The 13,501-nt window shown below is 42.1% G+C and overlaps 1 protein-coding gene across 1 annotated transcript; it reads right to left on the reverse strand.

The window, feature by feature from the left end:
- Positions 1–390: 390 nt before the first annotated feature.
- On the reverse strand, positions 391–10,417 carry LOC105099547 (glutathione S-transferase A4). The gene is made up of 6 exons (XM_031435512.2): positions 10,318–10,417; positions 9,071–9,122; positions 8,292–8,424; positions 5,554–5,695; positions 2,105–2,236; positions 391–513 (listed from the first exon to the last, which is right to left on the reverse strand). The coding sequence occupies exons 1-6, from the start codon at positions 10,357–10,359 to the stop codon at positions 391–393; spliced, it is 624 nt and encodes a 207-aa protein (XP_031291372.1). The 5' UTR covers positions 10,360–10,417.
- Between the last annotated feature and the right edge of the window lie 3,084 nt (positions 10,418–13,501).

Here is a 13,501-nt window from a genome sequence, read left to right on the forward strand (position 1 = left end):
GCCAACGTCTTTATCATTTGCCCCTTTTTCTCTATCCCAAGTACCCAGCATCCCCGATCCTGCCCCCTCCAATCCACTCACTCTTCCTTCCGTGGTCCCGATCTTGATGCAAACAGCAAGAACAGCGCCCTCTGGAGGGCACTGCCCACAATATACCAGCTTCTTTATCCACATTTGACAAGCTTAAAAAGTGTCACATATCAGAATGGTTTTAGACTGCATTTAATTGGCATTTGCTGTTTGATGGCAATATAGTTTTGTTCTTTTGGAACACTTTACTCTTAGAACCTACACTTTACCCCTAGAATCTACAGTTGGATTCAGTTGGCGGCGTGTGCTGACGCTGTGATTGGTTCATTAGTTTGCCATCGTTAAGACTGCAAACTGCCTTTACAACTGCAAGACGTTCCTGACGACTTCAACGTAACGGCCATCTGGGGGCGGCTGCCTCTGTCTCCCAGGCTGCAGGAACTTCTTAATTGTAGGCATGTTGCTGATTCTTGTTTTAAATGCCTGAAATGAGAAACAGTAAGATCAGGGCTTTAAGAGCCATCACAACCTTTAAGAAAAATCAAAACTTTGTCATGAGGGAGGGGAGCTTCGATTATCAGCTTGTGAAGCCCAGGGTGTTGAATCCAAGTTCATCCTGCCATACGTGTTTGCTGGGTGCTCTGCAGAAGGATGATGCAATTGCTGGTCTGTTTAGCATTAGTGAAATTTTCTTATTGAAAAAATCATTGACATAACTAGGCAACAATGCGTATTAATAAGTCTAGAAATTCATATTTTTTGACCTATCAATTCAGTGTTTGGGGAATTTATTATAAGGGAATAAGTGAAAGGGTGAGTAAAGACATAACTGTAAGAATGCTAGCACAATGAAAAATTAGAAATAAACTATGTTTCCAGGAAAATGAAACTGGTTATATAAGTCATGGTACATCTCTGCAAGAAATATAAGTCAGCAATTTAAAATCATATTAATATGAATGGAAAGAGTAAGTTTCCTCTGTTGACAGGGATTGCAATACATTGCATTGTTTAGTTGGAAAAAAAAAAGCCCAGGGTAGAACACAATATACCCTATTTTCTGTTTTGTGCGAGAAAGCAGGAGTGGAGGGAATAAATACATATCTGTATTTGCTTGGATCTGCATAAGTAGGAGCCTTGGAAAGGTTTACAGGAAACCAATAAGAGATGATGGGGTGGGAAGGTGGGAGGGCAGTAGTGGGAATGAGATTCCACAATTTACACCCTTTTTGTATAGCTCTGATCTTGCAAAAAGATGTGACTTTATTGCCTAATGAAAATAAAATAAAATAAAATGATATTACAGAAGAATATCTGATGACATGTCAAGATATTTTTGATAATTTTTTAAAATGTTAAAAGCAGACCACAGCAATATTTAGGATGATGCCATTTGTGGGGAAATGTCAAAGAGGACAGGAAATCTAATGCAGTAACATTTGGCTGGTAAGATTATAGGTCTTTTTTCTTTTCTTTTCTTCTTTTGGTTTATATAAATATCTTACGTGTATCTTTTGTGATCATTAAAAAAATGCTAGTCTTGAACTACAAAAACCTCTGGTCACCTATTAGATGAAATGTCTGTAAGGAATTAGAACAGAGGCCAGGGAAGGTCTGGCAGCGGCAAGATTCAGAGAGAAAGAGGTCAGAAGACGGGCAGGGTAGCAGGGGAGAGGCAGTGCCTTTCCAGCAGAGGCTCTGAGCAATTGAGGGGCTTCCTGGGGGTCCCTGGCATGAGGGGGACTGACAGAGGCAGAGTAGTTTGGTCAGCTGGGATGGAAAACAACAGAAACAGACTCGTCAGCCTTGCTTAATCAGGAAAAAAACTCAAAGCACTACAAAAGGTGGAAAGCATTAAATGTTTAAGACAAAAATCAAATAATCTATTCTTTCTCCCTTCATAAGGTTTTATTTCCTAACGACCATATCATGTGAGCAGGAGACAAGCACCAAAATGAATAAAGCAATGATTTTTGGAACAGTCTTCTTAACTTTCAAGAGTAACCTGAAGGCACATTTTGTTTCAGTCTTTATGTCTTTTTTCTTGAGCTTTGCGTGGATGTTAATAAACTACCTTTAGCAGAGGGAAGTCAGAAAGAACAGAAGCATTGAGTTCTTCCACCATTAAAATAGCTTCCAACAGCTGTATGTCTGCCCAGCTGAATGTGTTGCCAACTAGAAAATCCTCTCCATGGTCTTTCAGAATCTGCAGAAAGAAGAATAACAAAGAATATCAAATAAAATTAAAGACTATTTTGCCTGGCTAAACACTTACAAAAGCATGGGCTTTTTTGTACAGATCAAATTTACTAAAGAAACCTTTTTCTTGATAATCTCCATGAATGCTGGCAAGGGTAAGATGAAGCTAAGACTCTTACACATTGCTGTAAATTGGCACAATCTTTTCGGGAATTGGTCAGTGATTTTCAAGACACCTGGAGTTGAAGTGCTGGAACAGAGCTCCCAGTTATAAAACTAGAGCTGGTTCAGTAAGACTGTACCCACCATCACAGAGAGACACAAAGGTCATGATTAGCTGGAATCTAGCTACTAGACAACAGGTAGAAATGAGGCACCAATGGGATACCAGAAGTCCAAACCTCAGCCTTTACGCCATCCAGTGAAAAATGAATATAAAAATTTCTCAGGTGCAGCTTTGAGTAGCAGATGTACAAAATATAGGTTTCTTCCATAAATAAGGAATAAGGGTAAGTTTAGGTACCACATCTCTTCTTGTGATACATACAAGAATCAAAATGAATGGTCATATGGATGAAAAAAAGTCTAGAATCAGTGAATTCTAGAATATCCCAGCCAAGGCAAAGATGAAAACAGTTGATGGGCTATATCAAGTATGTTAAATATATAGAATGTGATTTCTGCCAAAGACAAGCTTGCAGCTACAAATTATACAGCACATAATTTGTACAGGAGACAACGCTTCCAAGAGACAGAGGCAACAGACTCATGAAAAAGAAAAATTTGAGCCACAGAGCCAAAAAAAGAAACTGAACTCTTTAAGGAGTTAAGAATGTCCAACATGTTCAAAGAGTTAATGAAAAAAAAAAAGGCATGTAGAAAAAAAGGACATATGGATTTGAAAAAGATAAAAATAAATTTTTTGAAGTAAAATATATACACGTTGATATAAAAAAGTCCATGGAGAAGTTGGAAAAAATCAGTAATTTGGCATATCGATCTGAGGAAACCCACAGAGACAGAGAGACTGGAACTATGAAAGAGACGTTAAGAGACATGGAAGACAGAATGAAGCATCAACATATATCTAATTGGGCCCCAAAAGGACAAAATAGAGAGAATAAGGAAGAAGCCATCTTCGAGTGTTATTTGGTGGAGAATTTTCCAGGATTTTGTTTAAAAAAAGGGAGACTCTTCAGACTGAAAAGAAACAACACACAGATAAATAAAAACAAATCCAGAAGTAAACACAGAGCACTGAACGTATATTAGATAAAGATGGAATCTAAAAATGATAAATATAGTGCCATCAAAGGAAAGATAACCATGCTAATGATAACAGACTCTGAAATAGCAAAAAACCAAGGCCAGAAGACACTGCGGTAATATCTTCAAGGCGTTAAGAGAAAATAAGTATTAATCTAGGACTCTATAACCATCTAAATAATTATTTAAGAGTGAAGATAAAATGAAGTTATTTTCTGACAAAGACTGGAAGAGCTGACTGCTGACGGACCCTTCTGGGAACTCTCAAAAAATGTTCCTCACGTGGAAGGAAAATGTCCCCAGAAGAAAGGCATAAATTACAGGGAGAACTGGTGACCAAAATCAGCTAAACATGTCATTAATCCACGTAAGTACTGACTGTTAGAAAAAAAAAAAAAATTGGAGGGAGTTTAAAATCAAGTTGGATCTAAAATATGACTCAACAAAAACATAAAAAGAGGAAGAAGGGAGAGGTTTGGAGGGAAAGTAAAGCCTTGTCTAACTGAGAGGAGGATAGTAAGTAATAATTTAAGAATGGCATGTTCATCTTCCAAACCATTAGAAGAAAAATTGAGAATAAAGAAAACCTGATCAATCTAACAGGACACAGAAAAGGCAGGGGGTGGGGAGGGAAAGAAAAGCTTTGTATTTGCAAAGAAAAAACAAAACAGAATGAAAGAAGTAAATTCAAATATATTAGCAATGACAAAGCATTCATCTATATGACTCAAAAACAGAGTCGATTGAAAGAAGGAAGTTGGAGACAAGCTTCTACTATGTTATTGTGTACTTAGAAATATTTTAAGATCCATTTGTGTAAAAGTTTTTTAAACATCCCAAAGCCAAGGCTCTGTTTTTCAAAATGGACAAGAAGAATTTATACCAAATTCCTGACAGTGATTGCCTCTAGAGAAGAAGAAAGGAAGGGACGTAACATTTGGGTACAGTCCAAAGGAGACCTCAGTTATCTGAACAGATTTGTTTTGAGGAGAAAGAAAAAGTTCTTAAGCAAGAAAATGAAAGTATTCACATTTGTTAGTGCTGAATAGTAGCTCCTGCTTTTGAAAAATATTTTAAATAATAGAACAACATGTGATATGATCTTGAGTATAATTACAGTTATGCAAAATCTGAAAAGAAATAAAACTTGTTTACAATGAAAAGACTGGAAGGAAAAACACAAAAGTAACTGACATTTATCTTTGGTAGTGAGGGTGGTAGTGATTCTGTATTGTCCAATTTTTTAAAATAATGAGCATTTACTTCTTATAAGTTTTAAAACTCACCTTATTTCAGAAATTAAGTTTAACCTGAGTGAAAAAAACTTGAATTTACGTGATTTTACAATATAGAATTTAAGTCATTGAGTTGAAGTAAATAACATGCTTTGATTCGGCAAAAGTGGTTTGGTTACCTATGTGAATCAGAGAAGTAGATTTGCAGCTTAGTATCCACTCAGAAATGACTTCAGAAAAGTTGTAAGTTAAAGAGACTTTATCTTTTGACTGAAGTTTGATTTGCCTCCAATATTAAACTTAAAAAAACATCTGATGCAGTGAATTCAAGATGGTGATGCCTTGGACTGATGGCTTATTTAAAAATCAGAGGAGAAATGCTGGATCCTTTTACTGCACTTGGTTTATTCCATTTATGTTTTGTCGGAGGTTCCCTAATTATACATGTCATTTGTTCTGGAATCCTTATTAAAGTTTTGGTCCAAATGCAGCAGGAGCTCTAACAGAGCTTCTGTCTTTTCAGATATTCATTCTTTATTCTTATGAGCAGTGTAAAATGCCCAAATTCTGGATCCCGGCATCCTGGGAAGTGGAACTGGGGCTGTGCCCTGATCTCCCTCCCAGTACTCGTCCGCCCCTCCCTGACTGCCTCCTGGGCTGGGGGTGCGGGTGAGGGGACCCCGGGGGGCTGGGATGTGGGGGACCCTCATAGATGCCAGCCCCGCCCTGTCCCCTCCCCCCTCAGGATCTGAGCACGCAGCTGTCACCGACCCCTCGCCCTGTGCCACACCCGCCTCCGCCAAACTGGGTCGCAGCAGCCTACCTTTTCAAAGACGGGGAAGTACCGAGTTTTCGCTTTCTGGACGACTAAAGCAAGGTCCTCCTCTTTTTCCTCGGGGGGTTTGAACACAGCCTGCGCGATCATCATCATGAGGTCCAAGGTGCCGTCTGCGTACATGTCGATCCTGGCAACACACCGGAGACTCACTCGGAGGGGAACTTCTGAGTGTGGGCTTTCCCAATCTGCCCCTTTTTTTGGTGCAACCAGATACTGGGGCAGAGGACTTCTGATTCCCCCTCCTCTAATCATGCTCAGGAGTGATTTCTGGAACCAGAGCCAGCCACATGACCACAGTATAGGAGGCTCTCTGGAAACGCTTATTGAAGATAGGAATGTGCTTCTAAGTTGAAATTGCCCATAAACACATACTTAGATTATTACGGTTTTAAAAACCAAACTGAATGAGGTTTACCAAAAGTGCAAAACTATTAGTACCAGACCTTTCCACTTACTTAAGAGAAGGTAGGTATATGATCTAGCGGGTCTTCCCTTGACCTGACAACTGAGAAAGATTTACAGCTCTATTTCCTTCTCTTTAAAACTTCCCTTTCATTGACAAACACTTTTAAAAAAGAATATTTAAAAAAACAAATTAGGTTATTTATGATCTATTCTTTACTACCTATTGGCGCAGTCATGGTATGCTAGATATTTTTACAACTAGCATTCAAACCCATTAAGGAGTGTGAGCCTTTGTACCCCCTTTCTATGTGCTAATTGCCCAACAATTTGGGGTTGATGATCTTCTTTATCTTCTTTTTAAAAATGTTTTTTCTTTTTAGGGGAGAGGTAGTTAGGTTTATTATTTACTTACTTATTTTTTAATGGAGGTACTGGGGATTGAACCCAGGACCTTGTGCATGCTAAGCAGGCACTCTGCCACTGAGCTATACCCTCCCGGCTATATTGTTTTAACATATATAAGAATAATTGGCTTCCATTGTTCTATCGGAATCACAAATAATTTTTCTACCTTGTTAGATTGTCTCCCAGCCTACTTGCTGTAGTCACTTAGACTTTATGTCTAACCTGGAAAAAAAAAATTAACGATGCTATATACAGTTTAGGACACACATCTTGAAAAAAAAACCTTAGAGATTTAAAAAAAACTAAAAACCTGCATCAAAACAATGAGAAACAGACTGCTTTTGCATAATAGTACTTGTTTACGTTATTATAAAAACGATTCTAGTCATACACTGTGTTTGACATTGTGTTTGAAACGTGGGGCTGCAGGTTATAGTGATTAAGTCCGTATTAAGTTGGGGCTATGGGAAAGCTGGGGTTGGGTGCCTCTTGGTACGGACTTTGCTCATTCCCGTGTTATGCGCGCACTCTTTTCTGTATGATAGACTTTGCCTTTTCTTCTACCATGTGTTCGATGTATATCAGGCATCCCGTAGTGTCCACGATGATGGGAATGATGAAACAGACTGCACCTGGGACCTGGGACCCTGGGCTGCAATGCTTGTACCATGAGGGAGCAACAGAATACCAAAAAAACCAAAAACCAAAAACCAAAACCAAAAACAAAAAAACCTATTAAGAACTAAAAATAACTATATCACATGCGTAGTTGGAGCTAATCATGAACAACAAGATACAAAAAGACCAAAAACCCAACTGCCATTTCTGAGGTGTCAGGAGCAAAAGCAGGGGACTGGTCATGACCCCTGCACAAGGACCACCTCGCCGCCCCTCCAGCCCCTCCAGCCCCTCCCCTGGACCCCTGCCCCAGCCCCCGCCCATTTAAATGACCAAATTACCACCCCACCCCTCTCAGGGAACTAGCAAGGGAAACTGTTACTAGTTTTTGCTCTCTCCTGCTGCAGCACAAGTCCCAATAAAGCCTTGCCTGAGTTTCCGGCCTCTTATAATTTCTAGATTGATGAAGGAGACCAAGAACCCTGGTCAGTAACAATGAGATTTCAGGGCCCACTGAAAAGTCTCCACCGACTCCAGATCCAGATACAATCTTAAGAGTTGGAAATCTTTGTTTTGGCTTAAGTTTACTCATCTCCTGTGAAACAAAACTATTCCTGGGAGAAATAACCCAGGTCATCCCCAGCCACGCCTAGCACAGTGCAGAGCACAGAGCAGCTGCTATGGTTACACATGTAGGAAAAAAATGGCCACAAATCCCCACCCTTCAGTATTTGTGATAAAACTTGGCGCCCAGCCAACACCCCAGCCAGAGTCTCCTGGCTGACTCTTGGCTGACCACAGACATGGGAGTGAGTCCAGCCAACATACATCGAGCCTGGCCCAGGTGTACTGACACGCAGACACCATGGACCACAGACTGGTGAGCAATAACAAATCCTTCTTGTTTTAAGTCCCTGGGTTTCGAGGTGATACATTATACAGCATTATTTGCGGGACGAGATCATTGATACCATGCTCAATATGTTTGCTGAGTCAGTCATTTCCACCTTCATGCAGAATAGTTTATTAGGTCATTTTATGAGAACATACTTTGTTAGGAGTGGGGAGAGAATACGAGAATGTTGGATGCAGACCGCTGGGACGAGTAGAGGGGAGACCTGGAGCAGGTGCTCAGAGTATGCACATGACATGTCTGAGTGGCCAGAGCATCTCGCTCATTCCCTTGCCTCCTCCTCTCCATGCAGGCTGAAAGGCTGCACCTGAGCTGGGTCATAGTTGATGCACGACCACAGAGCTTGGCTGAGAGTCAAGTATAGGCATGACTACTCTGGTACCTGACTGCCTCCTTCAGGTCCTTCCCGCGCAAGTTGTACTTGGCAGCGAGGTAGCTGAGAATGGCCCTCGTCTGCGTCAGCACCATTCCATCAATTTCAACCAGAGGTACTTGGCCGAAAAGCAGATGTCCATCTGCGGTTTGAGCAAAGAGAGGTTAAGATACGCCCCCTCCACCATTGTGGTAAGCCCACAAGAGGATCCACTTCTAGTTTTGTTGGGTCATTTTAGTTTTCAGCCCAAGTGATGAGTTCAAGACCCCAGTTGTTGAGGAAATGCCTACCGTTTGCTTCATGGAAAAAGTGAGATTTGTTTGATGGTTTCTGTCAATCTGTTAAAACCACTAAGGTATCTGTCAATCTGTTAAATCCACTAAGGAAAAGTGAGTGTGAACCATGAGAACCAGAGAGTATCTTAGGTCTAATTCACCCTCCCATTTGCTCCTTCTCCTCCAACCCACTGGAGCATCGTGAAGAATTCTTAAAGGATTCTCTGGTGAGATGGGGAGTATTGAGTCAATTGGCACTGGGTCAGCCTGTGCTATCGTATCTAGTTGATGTCAGAGTCGTAGCCTCCTTGATAAGCTTGTATGAAGGCTGAGGAGGCAATGATGATGATACAGTTAGCTCTGGAACAGGGACACAGTGAGCTGTCAGCATTAGCAATCACACCGCGTCCCTGCTCACACAGTTGTCATCTTAGAGCTTCGTGTTGAAATGAATATTTCCTAAAAACATAGTTCTTTTTCCAGGAAGATAACATTGAATAAATCTAGGCTTACCCTTCTGCAACTTCTCATATTGCTCTCTTGTTTCAAGAAATTCTTCTTCAAACTAGATAAAGGAAAGAGACATTGTTATAACTTTAAGGTTCTAGAGAGAGAAAGAAAGAAGAAAGAAGAAAAGAAAGAAAGAGAAAGAAAGAAAGAGAGAAAGAGAGAAAGAGAGAAGGAAAGAAAAGAAATGCCCACAGTTTAAAATTCTCAATGGCTTCCAGGATGAAAATTTTAAAAGGAACTACAAAGCTGCCAACTACCATATTGCTGAAAATTCTGACAGTGTGTGTGTAGATTAGCTTAGACTAATGTGGGACTGGCACCTCTTTGGGGGTGTTGCCTCCTTAAAGGACACTCCCAGTCCCCCATTCATATTTTTCCTTTTCTTCATCTTAGCTCTGCCTTCTCCTTTCCTCCATCCTCCCCTGTGATTTCTCTTCTTCCCTTTCCCCTCTTCCTTCTCTCTCTTCTGTGTTATTCTCCCTCCATATCAGGTCAGATTCAGTTTCTCTTTGATGCTCACATCCTCAGTGAAAGGGACCCAAAGATCATTGACACAGGTGGGGTGTCATCATTGATGGATGGAGTTTCTAAAGCTTTTGTGAGAAAGAGTGACTTTTTTGTCCCACAATCCTTGAGATGGGAGTGAAATAAAGTGAGCAAAACAAAGTGAAATAAAGACAGTCCTGAGCCCATGTTCTAGAGGAGATGTCATTCAAATAGGGCCAAGGAAGTCTTCACCTGCATGAAACAAAATACTTGTGAAGCACGTGCAAAAATCTATGGAAAAGTCAGTGAGAGGAAATTCAGAGTTAAGGAAAGATCCGATGGGGCTGGCCTTTCAGAGGAGGGCCAAGGAGGGGCCAGGGTGCAGCTGGGGCCAAGGTTCCGGTGGGCAGCTGCAGGTAAAACATGACTGATTTGCCAGCACAGAGCTGGAAAGAGCCCAGGGCATCAGCTGGTTCCAATGGAGAGAATGATTCAGATGCAGGTCTCCTCTTTCTCTCCTCTGTCTCGTCATCCACCAAGATCTTTCCAGCCTCACAAAGCTTCCAGAACACTTCCCTAAGCTTCTCCGTCCCACCCTGGCTTAAACAAGGGCTGTGATCCCTCCTTCACTTAGGAAGGAAGACAGCTGGGAAGGGAAAGAGTGGATAGAGCTTGAAGGCATCATCCTGAGTTCTGATGGGGGAAGAGGACCACTTCAGCCTCACCCAGGTTATCCTCCTTCCCTCTCCCAGTCGGGAACCAACCTCCACGCCAGCTGCAGCCAGCAACCAGTGGATCGACTCCATTCTGCACCGGCCACAGAAGTAGCAGAGCTTGGGTTTGGCTGCTATGACTCCTGGCTTGGGCTTTCTGAAGGGCAAAAGAGGTTAAATGTGTTTAAAGAATAGACTAACACACGCTGTATGGTAACAATTCCAGGGGGAGGGTATAGCTCAGTGGTAGAGCGCACGCTTAGCATGCACAGGGTCCTAGGTTCAATCTCCAGTACCACCATACAATAAACAAATATCTAATTACCCCCCCCAAGAAAATAATAAATAAAAATTCCAAAGCAGGCGAAATGAAACTGTTGTTTAGGGACTCATCCATAGGAGGTAAAACTATGAAGAAAAGTGAGAAAATAATGATCACAGACGCAGGATGGTGGGTACCTCTAATGAGGAGGATGGGGGTTGTGATTGTGGGGGAGATGGTAGGGTTCCGGGATGCTGATGATGTTTTATTTGATAATGTTCTATTTCGGAAACAGAATAAGTAATTAGCCTTTATAACTAGTCTTCGAAATGTACAGAAATGTCTTTACACTCTCCTGTATATATGCTCTATCACACAATTGAAGAGAACAGAAAGAACAACCTGTACATATGAAACCATCTGTATTCTGCTTCTGGTCTCTTAAGGAAGGAATCAGGGGTTAATGTGATGGTGTCATGAATGACTGTGCAAAAGAAATCTTCTAACAGTAGGAGGGAGGTGAGCCGGTTGGAACTGAAATGTTCCGTGGAAACTGGGGACTCTTTCTTATCTGTCACAAGACTCTCCTGAGTGCTGGGACAAGCACAGAGGCAGACCGAGACAGAACCAGGATTTAGCCTGTACCTGGCCACCAAGGAGCTGGATCACTTTAGGCCCAGTTCACTCTACGTCCATCTGCCTGCATGTGCTCCTCTGTAACTGGGAAGAATCACACCAGGTGACCTGCCGTCTTTCCCAGCAGAATATAGTCATAAGGTGGTGTTCCCAATGACACTTCCATCTCGTTGTTGTAAAAGCCACAGTGGCTGTTGCGTTAGTGACCCCTGCTTATCTCCCAGGGATATAGAGACGATCGAATTGGAGAACACAGAGATTGAGTGCTCTGAATAAACTAAAGCTCTACACCAGCGTAGAGGATGGCTGGGTCTCCTTTTCTTCCATCCGCCTCTCTGACTCTGGATGCAATATTGCATGCTTCAGGGAGACAGCAACGATGCCAGCTGCTGGCGCAGTGCACAGGAGCTTAGAGGCTTTCAGGACGCGTCAGGGTGAGCACACGGATGGGGAAGCCGCCCTCAGCACTTACTGTGGTCCTCTGCCCGGGAAGCCCCAAACTGCCACATATCCTGCCCCAGCCTGGATTCCACCTGAGGGTGCTGCCCATGCTAACAAAACTCACAAGAAGGTCAAAAACCAGAATACCAGTAGCTCAGTTTATGATGAGAAATGTAACAGTTAATACCCGCAATCATAGGATGACAACGTCACTCCGATTCCCAAAGTCTTGCAGGCGTTTTGAAGCCATTCCCCGCACAACTGCTCTCTTCTCTGCACTGGATTTTCAGTTTCACTCTTGGAGAAGTTTGATTGCTTTCTTGCTGTGGCCTTGCCCCCACCAGGCACTGCCTGTGTTCGGTTGCTGTCAAGATTCATTCCTTTTAAATTGCCTTTTAGCTATTGCATGTTGACAATTTCAGGAGCTTCGTGAAAACCCACCGCTTTATTGTCTTGGGAGACACAGTGATTCAAAAGATACTGTAATTCTCTGATGTGAAGAACTATGTTTAGGTCCGGCAACTGACTACTCACAGACCTCAAAATGAACCCTACAATTAAGTGAGCGTGGAGGAAATATGAGAAGAGAAAGACGGAGACTGTCTCTTCTCAACTTCTCTCCAGCAAGATAACTCCTAAATTCTCTGATCTCCTGGCATGACCCTTGTAAATTGGTTAAGGATCAAACAGAAGCAGCCCCTCACATGCATAGAAGTCAAAAGGAGGAGGGTATAGGAATTCACCAACATGCCAAAGGCACAGCGGGACACACGCACACAGTGGGTTCCAGCCCTGGGAGTCACATTTCAGATGGACCAGGTGCCAGGAGGCAGCAGGCAAAAGAAGCTGGGTGACTGACAAATGATTCCAGCCCTCACTCGGAGGACATCCAAATCTCTAAGTATTTTGCTGCCTTCAGACAAAACTCAAGCAATACTGGTGAAGTCAAATAGCAGCCCTCCACTTGGGAAGTGTCATCTCTCCGCTCTCTGAGTATACTTGACCCCTCTCCACCTGCTCTGGAGAAATGGGCATGAGGCTGCAGGTTTGGCTGGGGCTGGTCTGGGGTTAACTGCTGTCATTCTGTCTCCCTGAAACATTTAATCCACCCAAATTCTGTTTGAAATAAATCCAATGGGACAAAGGAAATCCTGCTCAATCCCTTCTCATAGTGATTCTGTTCTGCTCCCCAAATCTAGCCAAAGCTACAAGTTATCTTTTGGTCTAGAAACCGTGGCTCCAAATAAGATCCATCTCTGGTAGCCTCCAGAAAGCTGTTTCTGAGCAGTGGGCACTTAAAATGTAGGCTGAATAGTCTTTCTTCTGTCTGGCTATTCTCTTAGTGATTTGAAACCCAGAAAGATGAAAACTCTCAGCCCTGGATTGCCCATGGGAGAACGGTACCTCACATGGCCACCGAGGTCATGGCTTGGAGGCTCCAGACAATATATTGGTACCAGAGATCCAGTCAAGAGTGAGCTATGAAGGTGGGAGGGCAGAGCTCACATGGTAGAATGCATGCTTAGCATGCATGAGGTCCTGGGTTTAATCCCCAGTACCTCCTCTAAAAATAAATAAACCTAATTACACCCCCCTCCTTGCTAAAATAATTAAATAACACAATAATAAAGAGTAAGCGACCAGACGACCAACAAGTGTCTACTATATAACACAGGCACTATATTCAACATCTTATAATAACCTATCATGGAGAAGAGTCTGAAAAATAATAGATTTATATATAGATGTATAACTGAATCGCCTTGCTATACACCTGAAACTAACACAACATTGTAAATCAACTGTACTTCAATAAACATATTTTTTAAATCAATTTAAAAAATATATAAAAAGTGAGCTACCAATGGCTGTGGGTGGCGCCAATGGTAGTGAACT

The sequence above is a fragment of the Camelus dromedarius genome, chromosome 19 (genome assembly GCF_036321535.1).
Source record: "Camelus dromedarius isolate mCamDro1 chromosome 19, mCamDro1.pat, whole genome shotgun sequence".
Classification (NCBI taxonomy): domain Eukaryota; kingdom Metazoa; phylum Chordata; class Mammalia; order Artiodactyla; family Camelidae; genus Camelus; species Camelus dromedarius.

Coding starts and splice junctions, on each gene's coding strand:
- LOC105099547 (XM_031435512.2), bottom strand. CDS start 10,359: ATGGAGTCGATCCACTGGTTGCTGGCTGCAGCTGGCGTGGAG. Junction 9,123..10,317: donor TGGCTGCAGCTGGCGTGGAG/GTTGGTTCCCGA, acceptor TCCTTTATCTAG/TTTGAAGAAGAATTTCTTGA. Junction 8,425..9,070: donor ATATGAGAAGTTGCAGAAGG/GTAAGCCTAGAT, acceptor CTCAAACCGCAG/ATGGACATCTGCTTTTCGGC.